Here is a 23,470-nt window from a genome sequence, read left to right as displayed (position 1 = left end):
ATAAATTTTTTAAATCTTTAAATAAATAAATAAATATTAAATATAAAGTTCAGATGTCTGAAAATGTTTAAAAATAATTATCTCATCAGTTTTGATATGTTCCTCTAAAATAGGAGAATCATATTATTTCCTCAATATAATAGGACAAAAACAAAGCATCTTAAATTTGACCCCATTCATATTTTTTTCAACAATCAAGTGGGTTTGTCATCGAAAAGTATATGAAGGAAATCGGCATTCTGTACTTTGTATTGTGTTAAAAGAAAATCAAACTACCACTTCTATCTTTAAAAAACTCCCCCAAACCTCTGCCCTCCAATAAAAATACAATCAGTGGAGAAGGAGTTAAAAAGTATGTATACAGATACTTCAGGACTAGTCAAACAAACATATTAAAAATAGATGAGCAATGTTCCTCTGCGTGATGTAGTCCATGAAATGTTACAAAACGTTAAGTCTCCTACTTGTGAAATGCGTCAACAGAACCATGTGTGTGAAGGACAGATCCCCGGGGACGACTCCATCTGTATTTCCAACCACAGCTCTCTGTTCAGATGAAAAGACGGTGAGAGGATCTTTGCAGGCTTCCTAATTGTTCAGAGGCTTCACCTAATGATTCTCTAATTGGCTCTGTATTTAGGACTCTCAGACAGTGGTGTGACTGTAACATTCCCATCTTTGACAGTCATACGCTCCAAGGCCAAGAAGTTGTTTCCCATCAAGAGGAAAAAAATATATATATATATGTCTTAAACTCTCATGGAGAGAAAGGATATTTGGGAGTAGAAGTCTCGATGGCATAAGAAAGTTATATCTGGACAGTGAAAGCATTTCAGAAGTGGTTTATCTGTTGAAGAAAATAGAGCATGCAAAAATTGTGGAGTATCTGGTTGGCAGAACACTTGCATTTCATTCTTTTGTTTTAGGATAAAATGGGGTGCCTCCCGAGGGACTCCAAATATAGTTATCAATCATGAGGAAGCTACTTTCTACTAACAGAAGCAGAAGGGATATAAAAGCTGTTTCAAAGAGTTCCAGTGTCTCTTCTTATTACTTAAATCACCTGGATCACATTTTTAAAATTATCTTTCATGTAAAGAAATTGCTTGCTTAAATAATTAGTCTTTCCAGCAGGTTTGGCCTGAGCCCAGAAAAAATGACTCTTTTAATCCAGTCATAAAGTAACACACATAGAATTTTGCTACCCACATTCCTACATTTCTGATGGCTTAAGCCATATCTTAATAATTTCATATACTCCTTCATTTCTCTGTATTTCAGTTTGCTCATCTGGAAATGGGACTATATTAATTATCTGCCTACGGAGATGTTCAAAGAATGAAACAAGGCAACTGAGGTGCCATAAGATTTTATTCCAATTTGTGACAATGCTTACTTTTCAAAAAATAGCTTTTAGTAAGTAAATAAAATAAGGATCTTTCAGTGTGTTTTCAAATGAATCTCCTTCCGAGAGCCTCCTTCAGGAATGACATTGAGGATTTTCAGTGTGAGAACAGAAAACTGAAGCCCATCCGAAGCCTAGAAGAACCAGATGTGATGCAAGGAGGTATTTTGATCTTTTTGCCATTGATTAGTTGGCATCCCTGTGGAAGGAGCTAATTAGAACCACTAACACAACCAGGTGGCCAAGCCAGGCACTGGAGTAAGTCCTCCAGCACTCATGGGAGTCGATTAATACGCACGAGGGAGAAATAGCTTTCCCTTGTAGTGAAGGATTCTAGAGCACAGTCGGTCACCCAGAAATGAAATTCAGGAATTATTATCAATTCTGGATCCTGTAGTCACAAATCAGTTACCAACTACAATGTACAGGGAGGTCTGAGAGCTATTATATGAAAGCAGTTAATATTGGAACTTCCGAAAATAAAAACTCCTCCATTATGTTTAAACAATTTTACAGATGCACTCAAAGCAATAAATAAAACATTTAGGCTAGGAAATATACTTTCTATTCATGCATTAATTAGTTACATTAAGGGCGTATAAATCAGACCCTCCTTGAACAAGAAAACTGGCTTTCTTCTGAGGAAAACCCCGGCCCTGTAGCATGCTGGTAAATGTTTAATATCTGCCTCTGAGGGGTGGCGGGAGGGCCTGAGTTGTTTTGTTTGTGTATTTTCTTGATGTAAATACTTCCACCATAATAGATTTTTAGTTACCAATATGATCTCACTAGATGCGGAGTTGGAAAGAGAAGGTCAACAGCACCCTGCTCTATAGAATGTTCTATCTTATGGACACAATGGATAGCACAGTTCACGGTACGATGCAGTAAAATAACCAGGAAGGGTTGAGTTTTTAATTTAATTTAAAATGTATACAATTAATTTTTAATAAAGGCTGGGTTTAACAACGGACTCACAGAATTTCTAGAAATGTAACCGCGAACTCTCCCCAGCTGGTACAAGCCATCTCCAGGGCCTCACTCCCTCCACCCACTCTTCCTCATCCATATAGAAGGGATGTGTATAGAAGAGAAATTAGAAATCAAAGCCCGAGAAATTCAATTTAAACACAGGAGTGCCTGGGTGGCTCAGTCAGTTAAGCATCTGCCTTCGGCTCCGGTTGTGACCTGAGGCTCCCAGAATGTGATCTCAGGGTCCTGGGATCAAGTCCCACTTGGGACTCCCTGCTCAGCGGGGAGCCCGCTTCTCCCTCTCTGCCCCTTCTCTCTTCTTCTGCTCACTCCCTGTCAAATAAATAAATAAAATCTTTGAGGAAAACAAAAGAAAAAACATAAGGATGACTTTGCTAATAGTAAAAATTTCCATTCTCAGAGATATTTTAGAACCAACAAGAGAGTCTTCAGTGTTGAAGAATCATGCATAGTCCTGCCATGGTGCTAAAGACAGTTCTAGATTAATTTCTTAAGCACCCCACAAATCTAAGATGCACTACCTTTCTTAAACTATCACTTACAAGAGCTCCCTCATCAAGAATTTATATTTTAAATACAAATTGATAAAGAGTTGCCATTAACGAGGATTTTCTATTTCCCGTTATCTTAATTATGCTCATTTACAGCTAGTTATCAGTACAGGAAACATATGAGTGTAGAGCATTCTTCTTTGTACCTTAATTAACCGATTTAACCAATCAACCTCTATCGCCTAGGGCTTCCCACATGCAAGCACTTATTATACTACATATTAATCAATAGCAAAGTAGAGCCATGTCTCTAATTACTGGAATCGAAAGAAACCGTCAGAAACAGATTTACGACTTATCATCACATCCATTGACCTCATATCTCTTACGAGAATCTGATAGAAAATCCTATTCCAATACCTCTTGTTAATAAAGGAACTGGGCATCTGTAGGAAAGCATTCATAATGCACGTACCCATGAAGAGAGTGGAGAGAAGAAACTCAAACACTTAATTCTACTTTATAATTCTGAAATACAATTAATCAGGAAAACCATTCCAAAGAATACTCCTCTATGCAGAAAAGGAAAAAAAAAAACACCAGAAAAAAAAGAACAAGATTATTAACACTGCCATGATCTTGCCTGCTTCCCAACCCCTGTTGCCCACTGGCCTTCACTCTTGTATCTCTTTCTCAATAGACAGATGCTTTTCCTCCAAATCAAGGAACTGGGGATTCTCTCACCGGCAGCAAACACAACAATTCACTTGTTCAAAAGTTTCACCTTTCCTATGGCATCAAGTAAGATGCAACGCTTTCACAAGAATTATTTATGCCCATCTTAAAATATCTCTTCTCCAATTCTCTACCTAGACCGTACAATAAAAATGTTCTATCAAAGGGATTTAGGGCCTGTGTCCTATTTTATTTGAGTATGTTTGTAAAATATACCAAATTAAAAATGTAAATGAGTTTGTGTGATGTGTCATTTGCTTGTACTACATTTTAACTGGCATTGTGAATACTAATCATTGATAAAGTGTTATCTTTTAGTCTAATGTTATATTCTGTTGTAAATGCATGAAGATTCACACACTTAATACCAATTAGTGTTAATGGGGACTTAGCAAGCATGAATTTTTGAGGCACCTAAGAAAGAAGGTCCACTCGAACGTTATCAAGTTTTTGCTAAATAGTCTCCCTAAAACTGACATTCAGAACACCTCCAAAATGATGTTTGAAAAATCTCACTTTTTAATATTAAAATCACCTCCAAGTGTGACATGAGAAGTATTACAAGAAAATCAAAATGAGCAATTAAAAAATAATCATTTCCGTTGTCTTTTTCGTCTTCTTGTTGTCTGAACTACCAAAAAGTCCTAAAAAGCTACCCATTAATGAGCTTTCCTTTCGAAACAATTAATATATTTATTCTCCTATTCCATATCACCTCCACAATGACATTAGGCAGCTAACTGTAAAAAATACCAAACTAAAAGGCAGCCAATTCTGCAGCCCCATGTCAGGGCTCCCCTTGAAGCAAGCAGAACACAGCTCAACACAGCGCACAAAGCACACAACCTTAGATTAAGGCTCGGCTCTCTCAAATACATTCTGCTTCCTTTCTTCCTGGACTCTTCCATTGTGCTGGTCATCTGTTGGCTCCATTTTTTTTTTTTTTTTCTTCCTAGCACTATTATTGTTTCATTTGGACACTGGGACCTTGGGAGAAAGGAAGGGACATTCTTCTACTTGTTTATCATCTTGCTTTAAAAGCCCTCAAATTCTGTGTTTTCTGTTCTGGCTTTTGTTTTTATCTTTAATAAGTCATTGTTACTAAGTAACAATTGAATCCTGCTATTTTAGGCAAAACATACTTCACCTGATAAAAAAAAAAATGCTTAAGAAAACAGTCCAAATATACATATATAGATCTGTTCTTTCTTCTGCTCATGCGTGCAAACTCTTGCAAAGAAACTCTGCAAAGTTTATATTAATGTGCATTTTGTCTCTAATACCCAAAGTTCAAGTAATATTGTCAGAATTTCTTATATTGAAAGTATTTGAAAGTCTTCCTTATGTAATCAAGATAACTGTCCAAATTTTTCCTAGAATCCCAAAATATACATTGTAAAATTTGTAACAGAATGGTGGAAAAGATGAAGAAAGTAATTTTTGTTTTTAAGTAGAAAGTACTAATGAAGTTCTGGGGAAAGAAAGTAATTTATTTCTCAAAATCTTATGATATGGATTACCCTTTTAGGGGAAAACAAAACAAAACAAACAAACTAGGCAAAAGAAAAACCAACATGGAAGTGACCAGGACGAAAATGATTTGATTAAAATTGGGGAAAATTCCAAAAAAAAAAAATCAATAGCACTTGACATTTTATGAAGAATAAAGTAAGACAAGTATAGACAAATATTTCCATGTTGGAGCACTTACGCTCTCTCTCTCTCTGAGTGATTTCATCCAGGGCTTTAAAGACCAGTGTTGCTCATAAGCCTCAATTCTGAATATTTAGTCCAGTCTTACCCTCTGAGTTCCAAGCTCATAAACCTTACAGGTACTCGGCCTTAGGTATCAGAATCCCAAAGTGTCTCCAACAGAACCTTCATGCTTCCAGGCAAACACTCCTGCTCCACCTTCACCCCCACAACACCCAATTCTCGCACTCTCAGTGAAAAGCACCAGTTATATTCTGTTATACAAGATGTGTAGATCAGCAAGTCCTAGGCGTCCCACCTCCTAAATCATGTCTCAAGTCCATCCTCTCCCCATCTGTGCTGTTATGACATGTGCCTGACTTGCATTATCTCTTGCTCAGAATAACGAAGAGCATCCTGTCTCCTGTTTCCTCTGGTTTCCCTCTAATCTGTTCTCTACTGAGCAGTGAGGGTATTTTGAAATGTAAGTCAGATGATGGCACGACTTTGTTTAAAATGCTCCAATGGGGGCGCCTGCGTGGCTCAGTGGGTTAAGCGGCTGCTTTCAGCTCGAGTCATGATCCTGGAGTCCTTGGATCGAGTCCGGTGTAGGGCTCTCTGCTTGGCGGGGAGCCCCTGCCTGCTGCTGCCCCTGCTTGAACGAACTCTCTCTCTCTCTGACAAACAAATAAATAAAAATTCCTTAAAAAAAAAAAAAAATACAGTGCTCCAATGGCTCCATATTGCTCCTTAAACAAAGTCAGGTGTCAAAGCACGTGGCCAACACCAGCTCACAGCACACAGTCTCTCCCACTGCACCCTAGCCACACTGGACTCCTGTGCACCTAGGAACACACTATGCTCTTTTAAAACTGGCAACTCTGGGGGCGCCTGAGTGGCTCAGTGGGTTAAGCCACTGCCTTCGGCTCGGGTCATGATCTCAGGGTTCTGGGATCGAGTCCCGCATCGGGCTCTCTGCTCGGCAGGGAGCCTGCTTCCCTCTCTCTCTCTCTGCCTGCCTGTCTGTCTACTTGTGATTTCTCTCTGTCAAATAAATAAATAAAATCTTTAAAAAAAAAAAAAACTGGCAACTCTGACCATTCGGTTTCCTCTGCTGAGAATGACCAAGAGTCGGTCATGTGAAGAGAGGCATGACCGACTCCTGGTCATTCGTTCAGACTCAGCTTCCAGATTGTGGGAAGTCGTCCTGACCACCCCATCTAAGAACACTTTTCATCTCCTTAATGACACGGGACAACATCTGTGCGTACTTAATCTTTGTTTACATATTTATTGACAGCCCTTCAGCCCTCAGATATAATTCACACCAGTATGCCCCCTGCTTAGGGACTCTGAATATTTGTTCAATGTTGTTGATTATTTCAGGTCCAAGAAGCATAGAACAAAGTAAAGAGAGTGCAGACTCGAATCTGAACACGGTTCCAGCTGTATGGTTCTGGGCATGTTACTCAAACTCTCTTTGCCTTAATTTCTCAATCTCTAAAATGAGTGATGGTGAGAGCAATATGATTTCATAGACATAAAGTACCTAGAATAATGTCTGGCACATTAAAAAATTCAATAAAGTTTAGTATTCATCTATGCATTCATTTATTCTCCAAATATATACTGAGTGCTTACCCTTTGCAGGGTAGAGTGAAAGATCCCGTGAGTAAATCAAAGTCTTTGCCCTTTGTGCACTTAAAGTCCATTAAAAGAATTAGCACATACACAAAGAGATAAACGCAAAGAAATATAAGATTAGTGTCCTAAGAAAATAAAAAAATAAAAATAAAAGATTAGTATTCGTTGGCTAAGGCTATCATAATACAATAGCACTGAGTGGCTTAAACCCCAGAAATTATGTGGTCTCACAGTTCTGGAGGCTGGATATCTGCAGGCTAGACTAACAGGGTTTTGGCAGGATTGTTTTCTTCTGAGGGTCAGGAGAGAGAATCGGTTCCATGCTTCTGTCCTAGCTCCTGGTGCTTCTCTGGCAAACTTTGGCTTGTAGAAACATTACCTTAACCTCTGCATTCCTCATCATATGGCATTCGTCCTCCGTGCATACCCGTGTCCAAGTTTCCTCTTTATATAAGGACACCAGTCATTCGGATTAGGAGCCCACCCTATTCCAATATGACCTCATCTAACTAAGTACATCAGCAATCATCCTTTTTACAAATAAGATCAGATTCTATATTACCAGAGATGAAGACTTCAAAATAAAAATTGGGAAGCAGGGGGTGGGGAGGTAGGACACACAAATCAACCTATAACAAGACCAAAAGAATAGACTATTTCCCAAGCAAATCCAATACTTCGAATGCATACTTAAATAACAAGATAATAAGAAAGCTATAAATGGATCTGGATTTGTTAAAAAAAAAATTGCTAATGCAGAATATTTTAAGGATTTCAATGGCAACCATGTTATAACACCAGTCTCGTTACCAAGCATAATTTCATTTCTTTAACTGTTCCTCAGTTTCATAAAATGAACCAGAGTTTTTCCATAAAGAGAAGGAATGGAAACTAAATGATTAAGGATTATATTTCATAGGAGAAAAGAAAGAGCTGATAAAATGAAAAACATATTAAAGCAAAAGTATCAGTATATCTACATAGCAAAATAAATGTATCTCTGCATCCACTGCCAAATATGTCGTCCAGATGAGTGCTACATTTCATAAAACTAAGTTTAAAACATGTTACCGGAAGGACACCATCATCATTCAGACACCTCTCAACACATTTTACCTCAGCATGACTGGGTCACAGGTGGTGACAAGATAGCTTGAATGTGATATGGAGAGAAAGTTAACTTGGTTTTCCCTGTGAGGGAAAAAAACAACACTAGTTTTCTTTAATGTGAAAGGATGGTCTCTAAAATAAAAACATACAGACTATGAATGTGTTCAAAGCTGTGTGTTTTCTATAAATTTTCTAAAGGTTTCTGTTACTATAGGTCTGTAAAACAAAGTTTCCAATTTTGTTCTGCTGATTATTAGGTCTAAAAGGCATATGGCTGTCACCTTTCCATAAAGTGACGCAATAAATCTCCTCTAATAATACAACAACCAGGGACAAAAGTTCTGTCGAATGTGTCTTCAAGTCTCCTCTGTGATATGAAGAAAATGTCTTAAGCTCTGTGGAAACAATCTCTGCCAACCTAGTAAGTTCAACAGGTCAGTGGGGCCCCTATAAGAAGATGGCTCCGTGGCGTGTGGAGTCAATTTTAGACTTTAAAAAAATGCAATTAAGACTTCTTTAAATGTGGCGACTAAAAATGATTTACTAAAAGCCAATGATCAGGTGTTCCTTTTTATTTCTAGATTACACATACATGACCATAGAATACACATTATTTGAAAACAAGGAAAATGAAAAGTATCCTTACAAAAATATATATTTAAAAGTCCTTAGGTGACCCGATGAATCCATTACACAGTGGTGAATGGCTTTTTCAGAAAGGATTGCTTGGCACAGTTTTCTATGGATGCGCATTCAGGCTTCTCAATTCCTCTGTAAATTCATTGAGTAGAATTAAGAACAGGAATGTAAAATCTGGGGCAAATACACAAATTTGCTTAGGGGTAGAAGCATGGAGAAAAAGTAAGGATGGGAAATGACCAAGAGAAAGAAAGTAGAAAGACCGAGATTTTTGCAAAGCAAAGCTCACAAATACACAAGCCTAAAAATGAGTTCTCTCCAATTCCTATTCCCAGCCTGATGTTTCACTCCAGAGCAGGGTGTGGAGGAAATGCGAATGAGATAATAAAAACCTTCCCTTGTTTCTTTAACTTTTAGAAAGAGTTAATGTGCCATCTTTTAATGACCTGCATAGTGACCCTTAGTCATTAGCATGCAGATTCTTTTCAGCAAATGTGTTCTCCACATGCCATTCCCCTCTCAACACCCACTCTTATTTACTGCTTCATAACCTCCAACTTCCAACAGTTGGTGGAAGCAGGAAAAAAAAAAAAAACATGAAAGGGAAAAAAAATGACAGCTGGTTTCAGTGGAAAGAACACTAGATCTTCTTACCCAGTTTTTACCGGTTTTACCCAGTGGCATGTTGGAGTTGGCTTATACCTGCTCAGAGTCAGTTACATTTTTACGATTTTGTGAGCCAGTTGTTAAATTAGAGCAATTATTAAAATTAAATTATATAAACTTAAATTTAAGTAAATAATATTAAAACAGAGGTACTAAATATTTAAAACATATCCCTTCCTATTTTACTGTCTTAGTTTCACCATGCTTTTGAGGTTATTTATGCCTATTTTATCTGTATGCTAGAAATACTATGTAATGGTGTACCTAAAACTGGCCAAGGTGGGAATATTTACACCAAAGAAATTGGCAAATGCTAAAAATCAGGGTGTAACTCTGTTCTGTTGATGATCTAGGCTTCAGAAGGCCATGGAGAATGTTTTCTAGTAACATACATTAAACCTAAAACGTGCCATGTCATTATCCTGTCAATAGCACACAAAAAAAACTGAGGAAATTTTCCAGCATGTGAAAATGATTACCCAACTCAGCAAAGAAATCTGATGAAGGAGGAGGTCATTGAGAGGACGTGACTGCCAGTTGACCCTTGAGCTGGACCAGGACTATACAAGCCTCCTTACTATATTCCGCTCTCGTTGGAATATACATCTTGCCCACTGTTGGTGTCGTTTCAAGGACACAGCCTTGAGAAAGCAGTGTGCTATTCAGACCATCCAGATGATATACCTGAGTGATCCCAGTGAAGGACTCTGTTAAGTTCTAGAAGGTGGGGCAATGACCTACTCATCTTGTAGCAACTTCATGTGTAAGTTACCTTGCTTATGAAATCTACCACCTACCAATCTGGAGTGGCCTGCCTCTTCCTTCAGTCTCTCCTCCTTTCTCTAGGTAGGGCCAGTTCTGAATTTCACCCCAGAGGTTTCTGAGGTTGCGAACCAACATCACATCACTGATGGAGTGAAATTCCAATACTGGCTTCCTTGTTTCACTTTCCTATTACTCCTCAAAGTAAATAAAGACATCATCCATCATTCATATCAGAACTACAGAACCAAGTGTTAACCAAACTCAACAAAAAGATCTGCAGCATTAAACTGGCTATATAAAATTTATGATAAAGAACATTACATATATTAGTAGACATAGTAATATTAGTCAAGTGAATGCTACACATTCTTTAAATACACTCTACATAATGTATTATACAATATCATAATGTAATAATGTATGTAATATAACACATACTTGTTTTGTTTGAGATCCAATTATTAAAGGTTTACCATCACCCCTGTCTACCATGAGAAAACTATTGATTTGGAAAAGTTGTTTAACTCTGAGTATCATCTTCCTTATCTGCCAACTAGTGATATGAGTGTCTTCCTCAGAGGATAATTTTAGGAGTAAAATAAAACAGCTTATGCTAAAACCCTGTGTGGATTACAAATGTTAATTATTATCAAACATTCAACAAATACATTTCAGCTCCTAATATGAGCTCTCTTAAGAATTCTCAAGTTTTGCAACGATGAATAATGTTTAATCCTTCTCCTCAGGTTGCTTACAGTCTAGAGATGAGAGAGGCAAATAAAATGATAGAAGAAGATGAAATGTGATCCAACAGAGAAAAAAAGCAAAGTGCTATGCAACTCGAGGAAAAGAAGTGAATGTTTTTACCTGGAGCACCAGGGAGCACTTCACTGAGAAGATAGAATTATGAGGTAAGTTTTGAAGAGTCATTTGCATTTGTACCAGTTGAAATGGTGTATGTGGAAAGGGGAGGCATTCCAGGCTGATAGATGAAACACCAAACATACCATCAGCACATGTATTATACCACCAACTAAGGAAATCATAATTGTATTGATAAATCCACTGCATCAAAAACCCTTACGTGTTATTTCCATGTACAACAGAAAGAATTATGCCATTATACATTATGCAGTCCAGGGTGCCTAATGATAATCTTGCATAGTCAAGAGTTGACTAAATATTTATTCAGTTTTTTCCAATTTATAAGCCATGTTCATTTCTAAGAACCGAAGTGTAAATTATCCTAAGACCTTCTTTCCTTAGTGAAAGAAAACATTCATGTACAGGTGATTTTTTAAGTTATTTTTCAGGAAACTCCTCTTGTATAATATGTCCTCAACAGGACAGAAGGGACTAGCCTATAGACATAAAGAAAACTTGCCCCTGATTGCAAGTCTATAAATACATAAATCATGCACCTATTATGTAAACAATGAAGAACAGGTCTAAAGTGAGGTTTTAATGGGAGAGTGGAACACTGAGGCAAAAGAAAAGTAGAACCTTTTAATACATTCATGGGAACAAGGGCTAACTACCAAAGAAAGAGCATTATTTCATCTCTCAGTTAATGAGTCCTGCAAGGGTTGACATTACTCAGTAAAGTTCACTGAAAAGCTCTTCCCCTTGCTAGTCAAAATACGCTAGTTAATGTTTGTGACTTTAAAAAACAACACTTTGAAGAAAGCTTAGCCAAGCATGTACAGAATTTAAGTGTAAAAGGAGAAGATGTCTATGAATCTTTCACACACACAAGTCTGACGCGATGGGTCTGTAGTCTTGACCTCAAGTGACAATGGAACAGACCACAGATCCAGGTCCCTATAGGACATATGTTAGAAAAGCAATCCCCCCACACACACACTAAAATGAAAGCCTCTTTCCCCTTCACTCTGGATCTCTCACCTCCCAGTACAGGCTCTCCCTCGGCAAGCCACCCTGCCAATGGAGCCTTCCACTCTGTTCTCTCCGTGATGACAACTGTCAGTCTGTCGCTGTCTGAACCAGCAACATTTCAACACAATCTAAAAGGAAATTGATAGCGCAGGGGCTGAAATACTCTGTTTAAAAACCACACAGCCAGACCTCCTCCCTGGAGATCCAAAACTCCTCAAGCACCACCTTTCAAACTGCTGAAGGTAAGACTCACCTAGTCTTAACTATAAGAGTTAAAGCGGTTTCTGTCTGCTCAGAGCCTGAGCACTCGCAAGCACCTTCTAATTAAACAACGTTACTGGAAATCATCCCGAGAAGAAAGCCCACAAGCCCCGGGGAAACTTCAGCAGGAATGCGGAGGGTGCTAAAGCCAGCGGTCCAACCGGGGGTGGGGTGCGGGGGGGGGGGGCGGTGCGGGGAAATCGCTCACTCTCCGGCGCCGCCGCAGCGGCCCCCGGACCTCCAAGGCGACGCCCGCAGGGTGCGCGGTGACCCCCCGAGCGCGGGGCCAAGAGGGAGAGACCGCGCCCTCCCGCCAGGCAAGGGCAACCGGCTGAGCGCCGGGGGCGGGAGGGCAGTGCGAGTCCAGGCGGCGGGGAGGCGGGAGCCCCCGGGAGCTCCGAGCTCACACGCCACCCGGCGCCAGGAGGTGCGGGTCCGAGGGTCCGCTGAGAGGGGCCGGGGAGGCCGGTCCCAGGGCAGGCGTTGGTCCCGGGACGGGGGCGCGCGGGGCACTCACCAGCTGCAGCGCGCAGAGGCAGATGAGCGAGCAGCGCCCGGTGCAGCAGCCCATGGTGCCGGCGGCGTCCGAGCGGCGCGCGCGGGGAGAGATCTGCGTCCTCCGGCGCCGCGGCTCCCGACTCCGGAGCAGCCCCCGCCCGGCGCTTGCCCGGCCCGCGGCCGCCGCTCGCGGCTCTTGGGGTCTGGGCTGGCGCACCGCCTTTGTTAGTTTCCCGGGCGGGCAGAGGTCGGTCCGGCGCGCTCGACCCGAGCGTCTGGCGGGGTCCCTGCCTCCCACTGTGCAGGTCTGCTTCTTGGGGAGGGGGAGCCCGGCGGGCGGGGCGGGGGGCGGAAGGGAGGCTACAGATGGTGAGTGGGTGGAAGTCTGTTTAGGGGAGGGGAGTATGAGGAGGTGGGCGTCTGAAAAGTGGAGTGGGCTGTCTGGGTTGGGGTGTGTGTGTGTGTGTGTGTGTCTGTGTGTGTTGGGAGGCGATGAATGAAAGGGAGTGCCGCTGAGGAGGCTCAGCCAGTCTTGTTAGGAGTCTTTGGAGAGCGAGAGGGAGAGAGAGAATGAGAATGATGAATATGAATGAGCGTGAATTGGGGCGGCTGGCGGTGGTGGTGGAGACCTTCGGCGGCCGGTCTAGCTGGGGAGACCCGGCCTGGGCTTTCTCTCTGGGGCTTGCGCTGGGGCTGGGGAGGGCCCTCGGAGGCGTGTGTAGTGGAGGGATCTGGGTTTTGCTGAGCTGCCCGAGAGGTGGAGAGGGTGGGAGTCGAGAGGGCTTGGTGTCCGGAGAAGCGGGTCCCAGAGGCGAGCAGCCAGGGGCGGTGGGGCGAGCGTCGCACAGCGCCGGGCGGAGCTCCGGGACCCGAGGCTGCGAGCTCCGGCGGCCGGAGAGGAGCGGGCGGGCGGGCGCTGCGCTGGCGCGTCTACTCCGCCCGACTCTGGGAGCGCGGCTCGGGGTTCCTGGGGCCGGGGACGCTTCGGCCCGCCGCAGTCGGTTGCTCAGAGGGCGCCCCTGCTGGATGGAGCCTGGGAGCCAAAGTTGGAGCGAGTTGGCGTGGCCAGAGGCGAGGAGGAGACAGTGAAGAGCAGCGCCGGCTGGAGCGCGGGGTGAGCCGGGACGCCACGAGGAGCTCTGTTTTGGGTTTCCCAACTAAGGGCTCTTTGAAATTGTCGCCAGGCAGGAGAGGAGACAAGGCGAGAGAGAAGTGGTTGCGTGTCTGTATTCGAGGAATGGAGAATATTTCCGCGATGAGGATGTGATTTCTCCGAAAAAAATTGAGAAAGGGTTTGGAAATAAGACCTCGTCCCAGAGAGAGTTAAAATCCCAGACTAACTCTCCATGAATCCCAAGGAGACTCTCTGGCTCTGGCTCACGTAATAGAAGAAAGCAGAGAAGGTCTGCAGCGGATCAAATGTCTTGGGGCCCAAAGACATGGGCACCTTTGCCATACCTGGTGGAACTACGCTAGTCGCTCCAGCATGCTGGAAGAGCAGGGAGCAAGCCTCCGGGCCATTTGTCACAGAAGAGGCTTTCTTCAGGACTTGGCACAGAAACCCGGTTTCTAACCTACTGCTGCCCTCCTGGGTCCTTCGTGGTAGGTTAGCAGGAAAAGGAGAGATCTTTGCATTTTTAAAACATTCATTCTACACATGGAAAGTCATTCCTGCAGGCATGAAAGGGAGTTATGGGCTGTTTTGTTTTGTTTTGTTTTGCAATTTACTGCCTTTTTCTGAACTGTACCTCCAGGACCTACATTTGTAACTGAAAACAGTTATAGCTCCCAGAAAAATCTTTGCATGGTAACTTTGAAATTTTGATAGGGACACAGAAATAACCTCAGGATTTGGGACCATAAAAGGGCCAAAAACATTCATTGTTTAGGTTCCACTTCTGGCAATTATCATAGAGAAGAAGAAAATGGAGTCAGAACCCTTTGTTGTTGTTACTGTTGTTGACCCAATCTTTAAGGCATCAAGGGATGAAGGATCAACGTTTCTTTTATCAACAATAAATGTAACCATCACGATTTATGATGAATGAAAACAATAAGGAAAAATGGACCCTGACAAATAAATGATTTAGCGTATCTTAAAGGGCGGAACAGAAAGTTTCAGGCATCAGCCCCTCTGAAAGCTGTAGGAGGCAGCTGAAGAAGCAGAGGAAATGAACAAATCTTTCTACAACTTCCAGAAATTATCATAGTCTCTTCATCTCCAACGATTGTGATGGATGATGATAATAAACATAGTGTCCCTGCTTTCTCTCCACATTACATATGCTCTCCTCAAAATAAATTTTTTTATCACCATTTTATTTACTTACTTAGAAAGTATGAAATTTGCAGCTAGCACACCCTGGGTCCTTGCCAGGCACCAGGCACCAGTGTAAATGCTTTATGTATATTCACTTAATCCTCACAAGAGCTAGGAGATCAGTGCACCACCTTGAGCATCTCCAGTAAAAGGATATGGAAATGGGAACAGGGAGTCTCATGGCTACTGAACAGATGAAAAGAAAGGCAAAGCCAGGTAATCTGACTCAAGAGCTCCATGATTTACGCATTCACCCCATTCACCATTGCCTCTCAAGCTTAGGACCCAAGAAACACCCGCACTGGAGCCAACCGCTCTCCAGGAAGTATGTATAATAATTTGCATTGACTCCACCTCCAGAGTCAGTACCACCCAGGCAGTGGCCTTTCTGGGGACCAATTCAGTCTTCAGTATCTTTCCCTTTCCCACTGCCCCCTCTACTGATAGACCAGGACTGGAGTTTCTTCTTGGAATCATTGAAGACAGTTGAAAATGCACTTGGCTTTCAAAGAGGGAAGAAGCAAAGATAAGAGGATGCTATAACAAGTCTAAAAATTGTGTGAAGTTACCTTTATTTTTCACTGCAGTCTCTTACTCTCATTTGCTAAATTGAACTGCTTCATGAACTAAAAATCTTCCTCCCTCCCTTCGTTTCCTTCCTTCCTCAATCCCACCCTCAAACATGTCTTACTTGCTTCATTTCTACATTGCTTATTAGGTCAAGGGCCGTGCTGGTTGCCAGGTTTGCAAAGGAGGGAAAATGATATATTCCCTCCCTTCCCGTCAAGCGCTTGGTGGTGGGAAGGGAGAGCCGCGGAGTGAATGGAGTAGAGCCCGGTGTGAGGAAAGTTAGCGCTGAGTGCTATCACGGAGTTTTCTTTCTGTGAGGGTAGGGAAGATTTAAAAGAAGAATGACGTGTCTCTTGGGGACAGGGGTGGAGAAGACAGTAGCAGACGACAGAACAATGGAAAGGGTGAGGTCTGGAGAGGACTGTGGGTAAGCTGAGGAGGAAATGATAATCTAAGTAGAACAGCTGATCTGATGTGTGAGTGGTTATGCCACCTCCTAGCTATCAATCTCGGAGAAGTCACCTTGTTTCCCTCAGTCTAGCTTGCCTCTGTAAAGTGGGCATGACGGTATGCCTTGCCCCAGAGGACTAAGGCTTGCATTGTTCTTTATCTTCCAGCCACATGTGCCTTGTCCCTTCACGTCACGTAGGTCTCAGCCATATGTCATGTCCCGGCGAGGCCTCACTGACCACACTGTCCGAAATCACACTCCAGTCACTCCGCTGCATTTTCTTTTCTTTTCTTTTCTTTTTTAAAAGATTTTATTTATTTATTTGACAGACAGATTACGAGTAGGCAGAGAGGCAGACAGAGAGAGAGAGGAGGAAGCAGGCTCCCTGCTGAGCAGAGAGCCCAGTGTGGGGCTCATCCCAGGACACTGAGATCATGACCCAAGCCGAAGGCAAAGCCTTCACCCTCTGAGCCACCCAGGCACCCCACTCCGCTGCATTTTCATTCAAAACAGGTTTTTGTTTACTTTATAATTTCCTGTCTCCTCCACTCAGAAATAATGTTAATTTATAATAATGGACACTTTTAGTATCAGAGCTCCCACATCATGTATACAGATATATTTATACACACATAAATGTAGTTGATAGTAAGTACTAAACATATGTGTATATATATGCATACAGGACATTCTAGTCTGTCTTTTTCTTTCTCCTCTTTTTCAATTTCTTAGTAAAATCCTTTTTTTAGGGTTTTGATTTTTATTTATTTATTTTTTTAACTTAAGTGAATAAGTACTCTACACCCAATGTGGGGCTCAAATTCACAACCCAAGATCAGGAGTTGCATGCTATTCTGACTGAGCCTGTCCAGCAGGTACGCCTAATAAAATTTCTTTTGAGAGACTCTACTCCTATCCCCCTTAAAGTCCAGAGTGAATCAAATTGTCTATATCAATAGTAAGAGGACTGGGTGGGAGGGAGCTCATCTAGAGACCACATATAAAATGCAAATTTCTAAATTTCATAGGACTTTCAAACACAGTCAACCCTTGAACAACTCAAGGGTTGGGGCACTGACTCCCCCACTGTCAAAAATCCAAGTATAACTTTTTAAAAGATTTATTTATTTATTTGCTAGAGAGAGAGAGAGAGAGAGAAATCAAGTGCATGAGTGGGGGAGGGGCAGAGGGAGAAAATCTTTGAGCAGATTCCATGCTGAGCTCAGAGCCCCTCAGGGCTTGATCTCATGACCCTGAGTTCATGACCTGAGCCAAAACCAAGAGTTGGATGTTTAAGCAACTGAGCCACCCAGGCGCCCCAACTTTTGACTCTTAATAGCCCACTAAGAAGCCTTAGTGATTACATCGTTGGTTAACACATATTTTGTATGTAATATGTGTTATATACTGTATTCTTACAATTAAGTAAGCTTGAGAAAAGAAAATGTCATTAAGAAAAGCATAGGAGGGGGGCGCCTGGGTGGCTCAGTGGGTTAAGCCGCTGCCTTCAGCTCAGGTCATGATCTCAGGGTCCTGGGATCAAGTCCCACATCGGGCTCTCTGCTCAGCAGGGAGCCTGCTTCCTCCTCTCTCTCTCTCTCTGCCTGCCTCTCTGCCTACTTGTGATCTCTCTCTGTCAAATAAATAAATAAAAATCTTAAAAAAAAAAAAAAAGAAAAGAAAAGCATAGGAGGGTGCCTGGGTGGCTCAGTGGGTTAAGCCGCTGCCTTCGGCTCAGGTCATGATCTCAGGGTCCTGGGATCGAGGCCCGCATCAGGGTCTCTTCTCAGCAGGGAGCCTGCTTCCCTCTCTCTCTCTCTGCCTGCCTCTCCATCTACTTGTGATTTCTCTCTGTCAAGTAAATAAATAAAATCTTTAAAAAAAAAAAAAAAAAGAAAAGCATAGGAGGAGAAAGTACATCGACAGTACTGTTCTGTAAAGAATCCATGTATATGCAGATCCCCAGAGTTGAAACTTGTGTTGTTCAAGGGTCAGCTGTACAAGGATTGGATTCATGAGCTTGAAGGAATTAAAGTGCCACCTTAATTATTTCACTTTTTTTAAAAAAAGTCTTCTAGTTCAGCATTTTTGTTCGACGAAGATAATGTACAGTCTGCTCAAGCATTTTTCTATCTTCACTGAGAAAAGTTGCTAAACGTGCACGAAATATGTGCTTTTTCTTTAGCACCTGCTTGATGGTGGGCCCCTTCTTTGGCATCTTCTTGGAGTCAGCAAATTATAATAGTCTACACCTCTTCCTACAACTGGCTTCAGTTCATGATTAGAATAGACAATGTCCTAATTGACAGACACTGTACTAAAGGTGTGACTGCTCAGTTTGAGCAAAGATCAAGTTTACACTGGAGCAAAATTTGGAGACACACGTGTGCAGGGTTTGAAGCCTGGTTGTGAAGGCTTCAGTACACTTGTGTGGCCAAACGCCTGTAGAGTTAGGTGTGATTCGAGGAATGCATAGCAGTGAATGTTCCGGAAGGTTGAGGGTAAGGGTAGAGGGGGAAGTTATCATTTCAATATTCCTTTTCTCCCTGAGGAGAGAGATACATCTTGCTATCGAAAGCACTCTATATCACACCACTTAAAAGTGATTCTCCAGGGGCTGTTTTATTGGGAGGTGAAGTGAGGAAGAAGGGGGTGTGGATAAGTGGTATGGGAGTTTTGAAGGTCGCTGGAAAGCCTGGAGGAGGCAAGAATTATGAAAGAGAAAGAGTGAGGAAATTCCTTTGGTATATCTTGCTTCAAGAAATGTTGGTAATAATTAGTTTTAAAATGTGAAAGGGACAACCAAACACCATTTGTCATTTCTGTTTGGGTTAAAAAATAAGCCTCCATTAATATTTATCTATCATAACTCTTCAGCGGTCTAACAACACTGATCATGTTGTTGCTATTATCATAATTAGTATTGCAGTGATATGCATTTAGAGTTTTTTCTAATGTCATGCACTGAGCAGCCCTGACTGACACCGACAAGTTCAAGCTTTTCTCACCATTTAATTTACTGCCGAGTATTGGCAACTACTGTTGATTTCTATGCAACAAACATTACTGCACGCCTGTTATGTCAGAGTCCTCAAACTGGAGACAAACACATCCTTCCTACCATTAACATTTGCTCTCCTGCCCTCTGTTATTCTCAAGTTTCCAGAAGATCAGATTCGATTTCTCTGCATGGTGGCTTAGCTAGACCCCTAATGATTGGCAGAAACAAAGGAAGAGAAAAGATAGCATAACTCAAAGTAAAAAGAAAACATTAATACAAAGTCTTAGCAAATCCCAATGCCACCAACCCATTTTGGTATGTATGTATGCGTTCTTCTATCTGCCTATATATGTACTGGATTGCATTAAGTATTCCAAAGTAAAGAGAAGGCCTTTTTTTCCCTTTTTTCTCCCATGTTTAGGAGGGCCAGTAAAAGGCAGACTATGACATAGATCATTTCCATGGGCCAACAAAGGAAGTCAACAACAACAAAAAGACACTTTTCTCCACTGCAGTACCATATATGGAGAGAATTTGTCTCTAAAGATAATGAATCCTTACAGTTTCCTCACATCTGTCTGTTTTAAGGATCAGTCCCATATTATTGCAGAATGCTTACGCATGATGGTAACATTAAGGAAAACATATGAGATCTCTCTGGTTTACTTTGGCACCTTTTTTGTAAGTCTAAGATTTTATTCCAAAATAAATCATTAAAAATAAGAAACAATCACATAAAATGTGTTACACATGTAGAGTAGGCATATACAGTCCTGAAGAGATTGTCCATCAGAAATGTAAAGCCTAACGTAAAGTACATTAGCTCATGCTAATGTGGGGCAAATTCTTTTTTAGTAATATATGAATGATGAATTTTTATTTGTCCATGGTAATTTAATATGCATCTAAAATCCCTCAAAATTATACCAGTGCACATAAATACATTTGTGTTATTTTAAAAATCAGTGATATAAGCTTACAATTTCCACTGAACCAGCTTTTGCTTTCTCCCATGCATTTTTTTTTAAAGATTTTATTTATTTATTTGACAGAGAGAGATCACAAGTAGATGGAGAGGCAGGCAGAGAGAGAGAGAGGGAAGCAGGCTCCCTGCTGAGCAGAGAGCCCAATGCGGTACTCGATCCCAGGACCCTGAGATCATGACCAGAGCCGAGGGCAGATGTTCAGCCAACTGAGCCATGCAGGTGCCCCTTCCCCTTGTATTTTTATTTAAGAAATCTAGACATTTTTAAACCATAAAGATAGTACAATCATATAATTTCCCTTTATTTTTTGAATGGCAAAATAAGAGACTATGATTGGTAATGAGCAAAAATGAATAGTCATTAGTAAGATCACTGTGATCTTCTGAGGCAGTCTTAAAAATTAGGAATGGCATTCAAGGCCAGTTAGCATAGATTGCCTTTGTGTTCACTAGATCCTAAATGTGCCTTCAGTAAGGCCATGGTCTCACCTGAAAGAGATGCACCTCACCACAGAAGAAAAAGAAGAAAACAATCATATGTACATGTGACCACAGAAGAGTGTCTTTTCCCCTTAGGTTCGCCTAGTACGTTTTCCGCAGTGCGTGTATACTGAGCCATGGAACTGACAAATTTTGAGTACAGTGTAAATATGGTACAGTTCAGTTTTTAATGTAAGTCATATATATAAAAATAAATTGATTAAAGTAAAAAGTAGAAATCAAGTTTGGGGTTATCAACAACCCTGAGGAGGTCCTCAGGTTAGTGGCCACATCTCTGATTCTGGGACAGAGTGGGAAATGAGCAAAAGTAATTTTCCCAAGCAGTACGTGCAGCGTAGAGAAAGCCTTGTTAAGATGGCATCCAACAGGGGATACAAACCGCCCTTGGCTGTCTCACTCCCATCCTGTTTTCCATCCCATTCAGGAAACATGGCTCCACTTCCTTCTGGCAGCTCCAATACTTCGCATATGAAGCAGGCTGCAGTTCTGGAAACATCACCTCCCAAGAGCAACTCTGAGCCCCGACTGGTAGGAGTTGATATGCAAATACCTTAGCTGCCTGGGCACTCAGAGATGACTCTGAAGTGCATATTCTGTACCATTTCCAGAGTTGCCCAGCTTCCCGGCCCATTGGAGTAATGGGTTTCATCGCCCACCTTTCACTGGCCCTTCCCCTTGGTTTCACACCCAAACTCCCCTGCTGTGGTTTCCAGGAATTCTCTCGCAAACAACCTGCTCGCACTCGCACTTGAAGTCTCATCCAAGGGTCTGCTTCTGTAAAAGCCCAAACTAAGACAGGCAGATAATGATTTCACCCACAACACAGGCTCAGAACTGCATCTAATTTATGCTCATTAAACCAAGCATCACAATATACCACATAGAGAGATTTTACAGTGGGAGTGCTGACATGAATTTCTTATTTCCTCCTCACTAAGGATTAGGAACACTTTTAGTGAGAGGTGGCTATAAAAACTCCGTATTGCGGGGTGCCTGGGTGGCTCAGTGGGTTAAGCCCCTGCCTTTGGCTCAGGTCATGATCCCGGGGTCCTGGGATCGAGCCCTGCCTCGGGCTCTCTGCTTAGCAGGGAGCCTGCTTCCCTTCCTCTCTCTCTGCCTGCCTCTCTGCCTACTTGTGATCTCTCTCTGTCAAATAAATAAATAAAAATCTTTAAAAAAACAAAAAACAAAAAGCTCTGTATTGGTTGTGTCTGTATTTCTCTTCCAGCATTGATAGGTTATGCCAAGCCTACTTCTAAGACTCTGTATCACAATGATCTCCAGTGAGTAATCTTGCCCTCATGCCAAACAATCTCAGTCTCTGTTTGTGTGAAGTTCAGATTCCATTTTCTTTCTTTCTTTGTTTTTTAAGATCTTATTTATTTGTTTGACAGAGAGAGAGATCACAAGTAGGCAGAGAGGCAAGCAGAGAGAGAGAGGGGAAAACAGGCTCCCTGCTGAGCAGAGAGCCTGATGTGGGGCTCGATCCCAGGACCCTGGGATCATGACCAGAGCTGAAGGTAGAGGCTTTAACCTACTGAGCCACCCAGGTGCCCCTCAAATTCCATTTCCAATACAAAGTTATTATCATTTGTATGCAGAAAAAGTTGCTTCTGAGAAGAGTTTTCTCGTGCTTGCCTCTCGTCAGTCCTTGAGATCTCCAACGAGAGCTGCTCTATTTAGCAGAGTTCATTCTGTCTGTGAGTTCTAATTGGGAAAAGGACAGGAGCCTTTATGTTTCTACTCCTTTTGGCAGGAAGGATAACTTCCAGATGGTGTCTTCCTTTGAAACGGAAGCAGAAACATACACCTGTGATACTTGCTATCATATCAACTCAGAGGCTTTACTGCTTTACTAGTTAATTCCAGTCATGTGATGACATACTGATTAATGAGCTGGGTTTTCTTCCTTACGTCTCATGGATAACAGACACTCCCCAGGTAGAAAGATGGAGAGAGAGAGGCCCAGCTCAGCTGCAGTTAAACTTGAACCTTTGGGGACACACGTCAATGCACATTAGAAATAAAAAGGCTGCCAGAAGAACAATGTTGTCATGGTTCTGCTGCCATAAATGCATACAATCAATGATTTTGCTTGACTGACAGTCTCTGCAATGTGAACCGCCTCTTAAGCTGGGCATGATCCCATGTTAATGTTTTGCCCAGGTTTATAATTCTAAGGTGCTATTATATCTTTTAATTCACTTGGTTCTAAAATAACCAGAAGTACCCAGAATAAGGGACAGACACAGCCAGTCAATGACTGCTCTTATAGTCCCTCCTAGTCCTCGCCTACCACCAGCAAGCACATGACTCAGGTCCTTCCATCACAGGCGCCACTCATCTCCCATTTAGCTGATGGAGGGGGAAAGCCTGAGAAAATGGGGATTTGCATGTGGGAGGTTTGTAAGGGCCAGACCTGGAAAAGAATGCACCATTTCAGGGCTCATTCTTTGGTCAGTACTCAACCACAGTCAAGTTTAGGGAGGGTGGGGAGGTAATCTAACTCTGGGACCCAGAAGAAAAGAAGCAGGATTTGGAGAACACACAGTATTCTTTGCCAAATATAATATGCTGCTTCTAAATTTGCAATTTTCCCCTGTAATCTCCTCTACCTAGAATAAGCTCTTCCTCCTTTCTTGCCCTTTCCTTCTCTATACAACATTCACCCATCATGTAGCTGAGGCTAGGTGTTGCCTCCTCTGAGAAGCCTTCCTTGATACACGTATTTCCATCCTCAATGTGTATAAGGTGTCTATTTTCTTGTTAACCTTTCTACTCTTAATTGTCCTCTGTTACTGACTTATATTTGGCCTATTAACATTTTTCTATCTTTGGATAGTGCAT

The 23,470-nt window shown here is 41.9% G+C and overlaps 1 protein-coding gene across 3 annotated transcripts in view; it reads right to left on the bottom strand.

Annotated features, from left to right (window-relative positions):
* Positions 1-12,906, bottom strand: part of NKAIN3 (sodium/potassium transporting ATPase interacting 3) — a 621,391-nt gene extending 608,485 nt beyond the window's left edge. For all 3 annotated transcript variants that reach the window (XM_032316116.1, XM_032316117.1, XM_032316115.1), the window contains exon 1: positions 12,815-12,906. In XM_032316116.1, the coding sequence (XP_032172007.1) occupies positions 12,815-12,868 (54 nt within the window). In that variant the 5' untranslated portion in view covers positions 12,869-12,906. The remainder of the gene's footprint in view (positions 1-12,814) is intronic.
* Positions 12,907-23,470: the final 10,564 nt, after the last annotated feature.

This window comes from Mustela erminea, chromosome 16 (assembly GCF_009829155.1).
Source record: "Mustela erminea isolate mMusErm1 chromosome 16, mMusErm1.Pri, whole genome shotgun sequence".
Lineage (NCBI taxonomy): Eukaryota > Metazoa > Chordata > Mammalia > Carnivora > Mustelidae > Mustela > Mustela erminea.
This window is presented reverse-complemented; position numbering and strand designations above follow the sequence as displayed.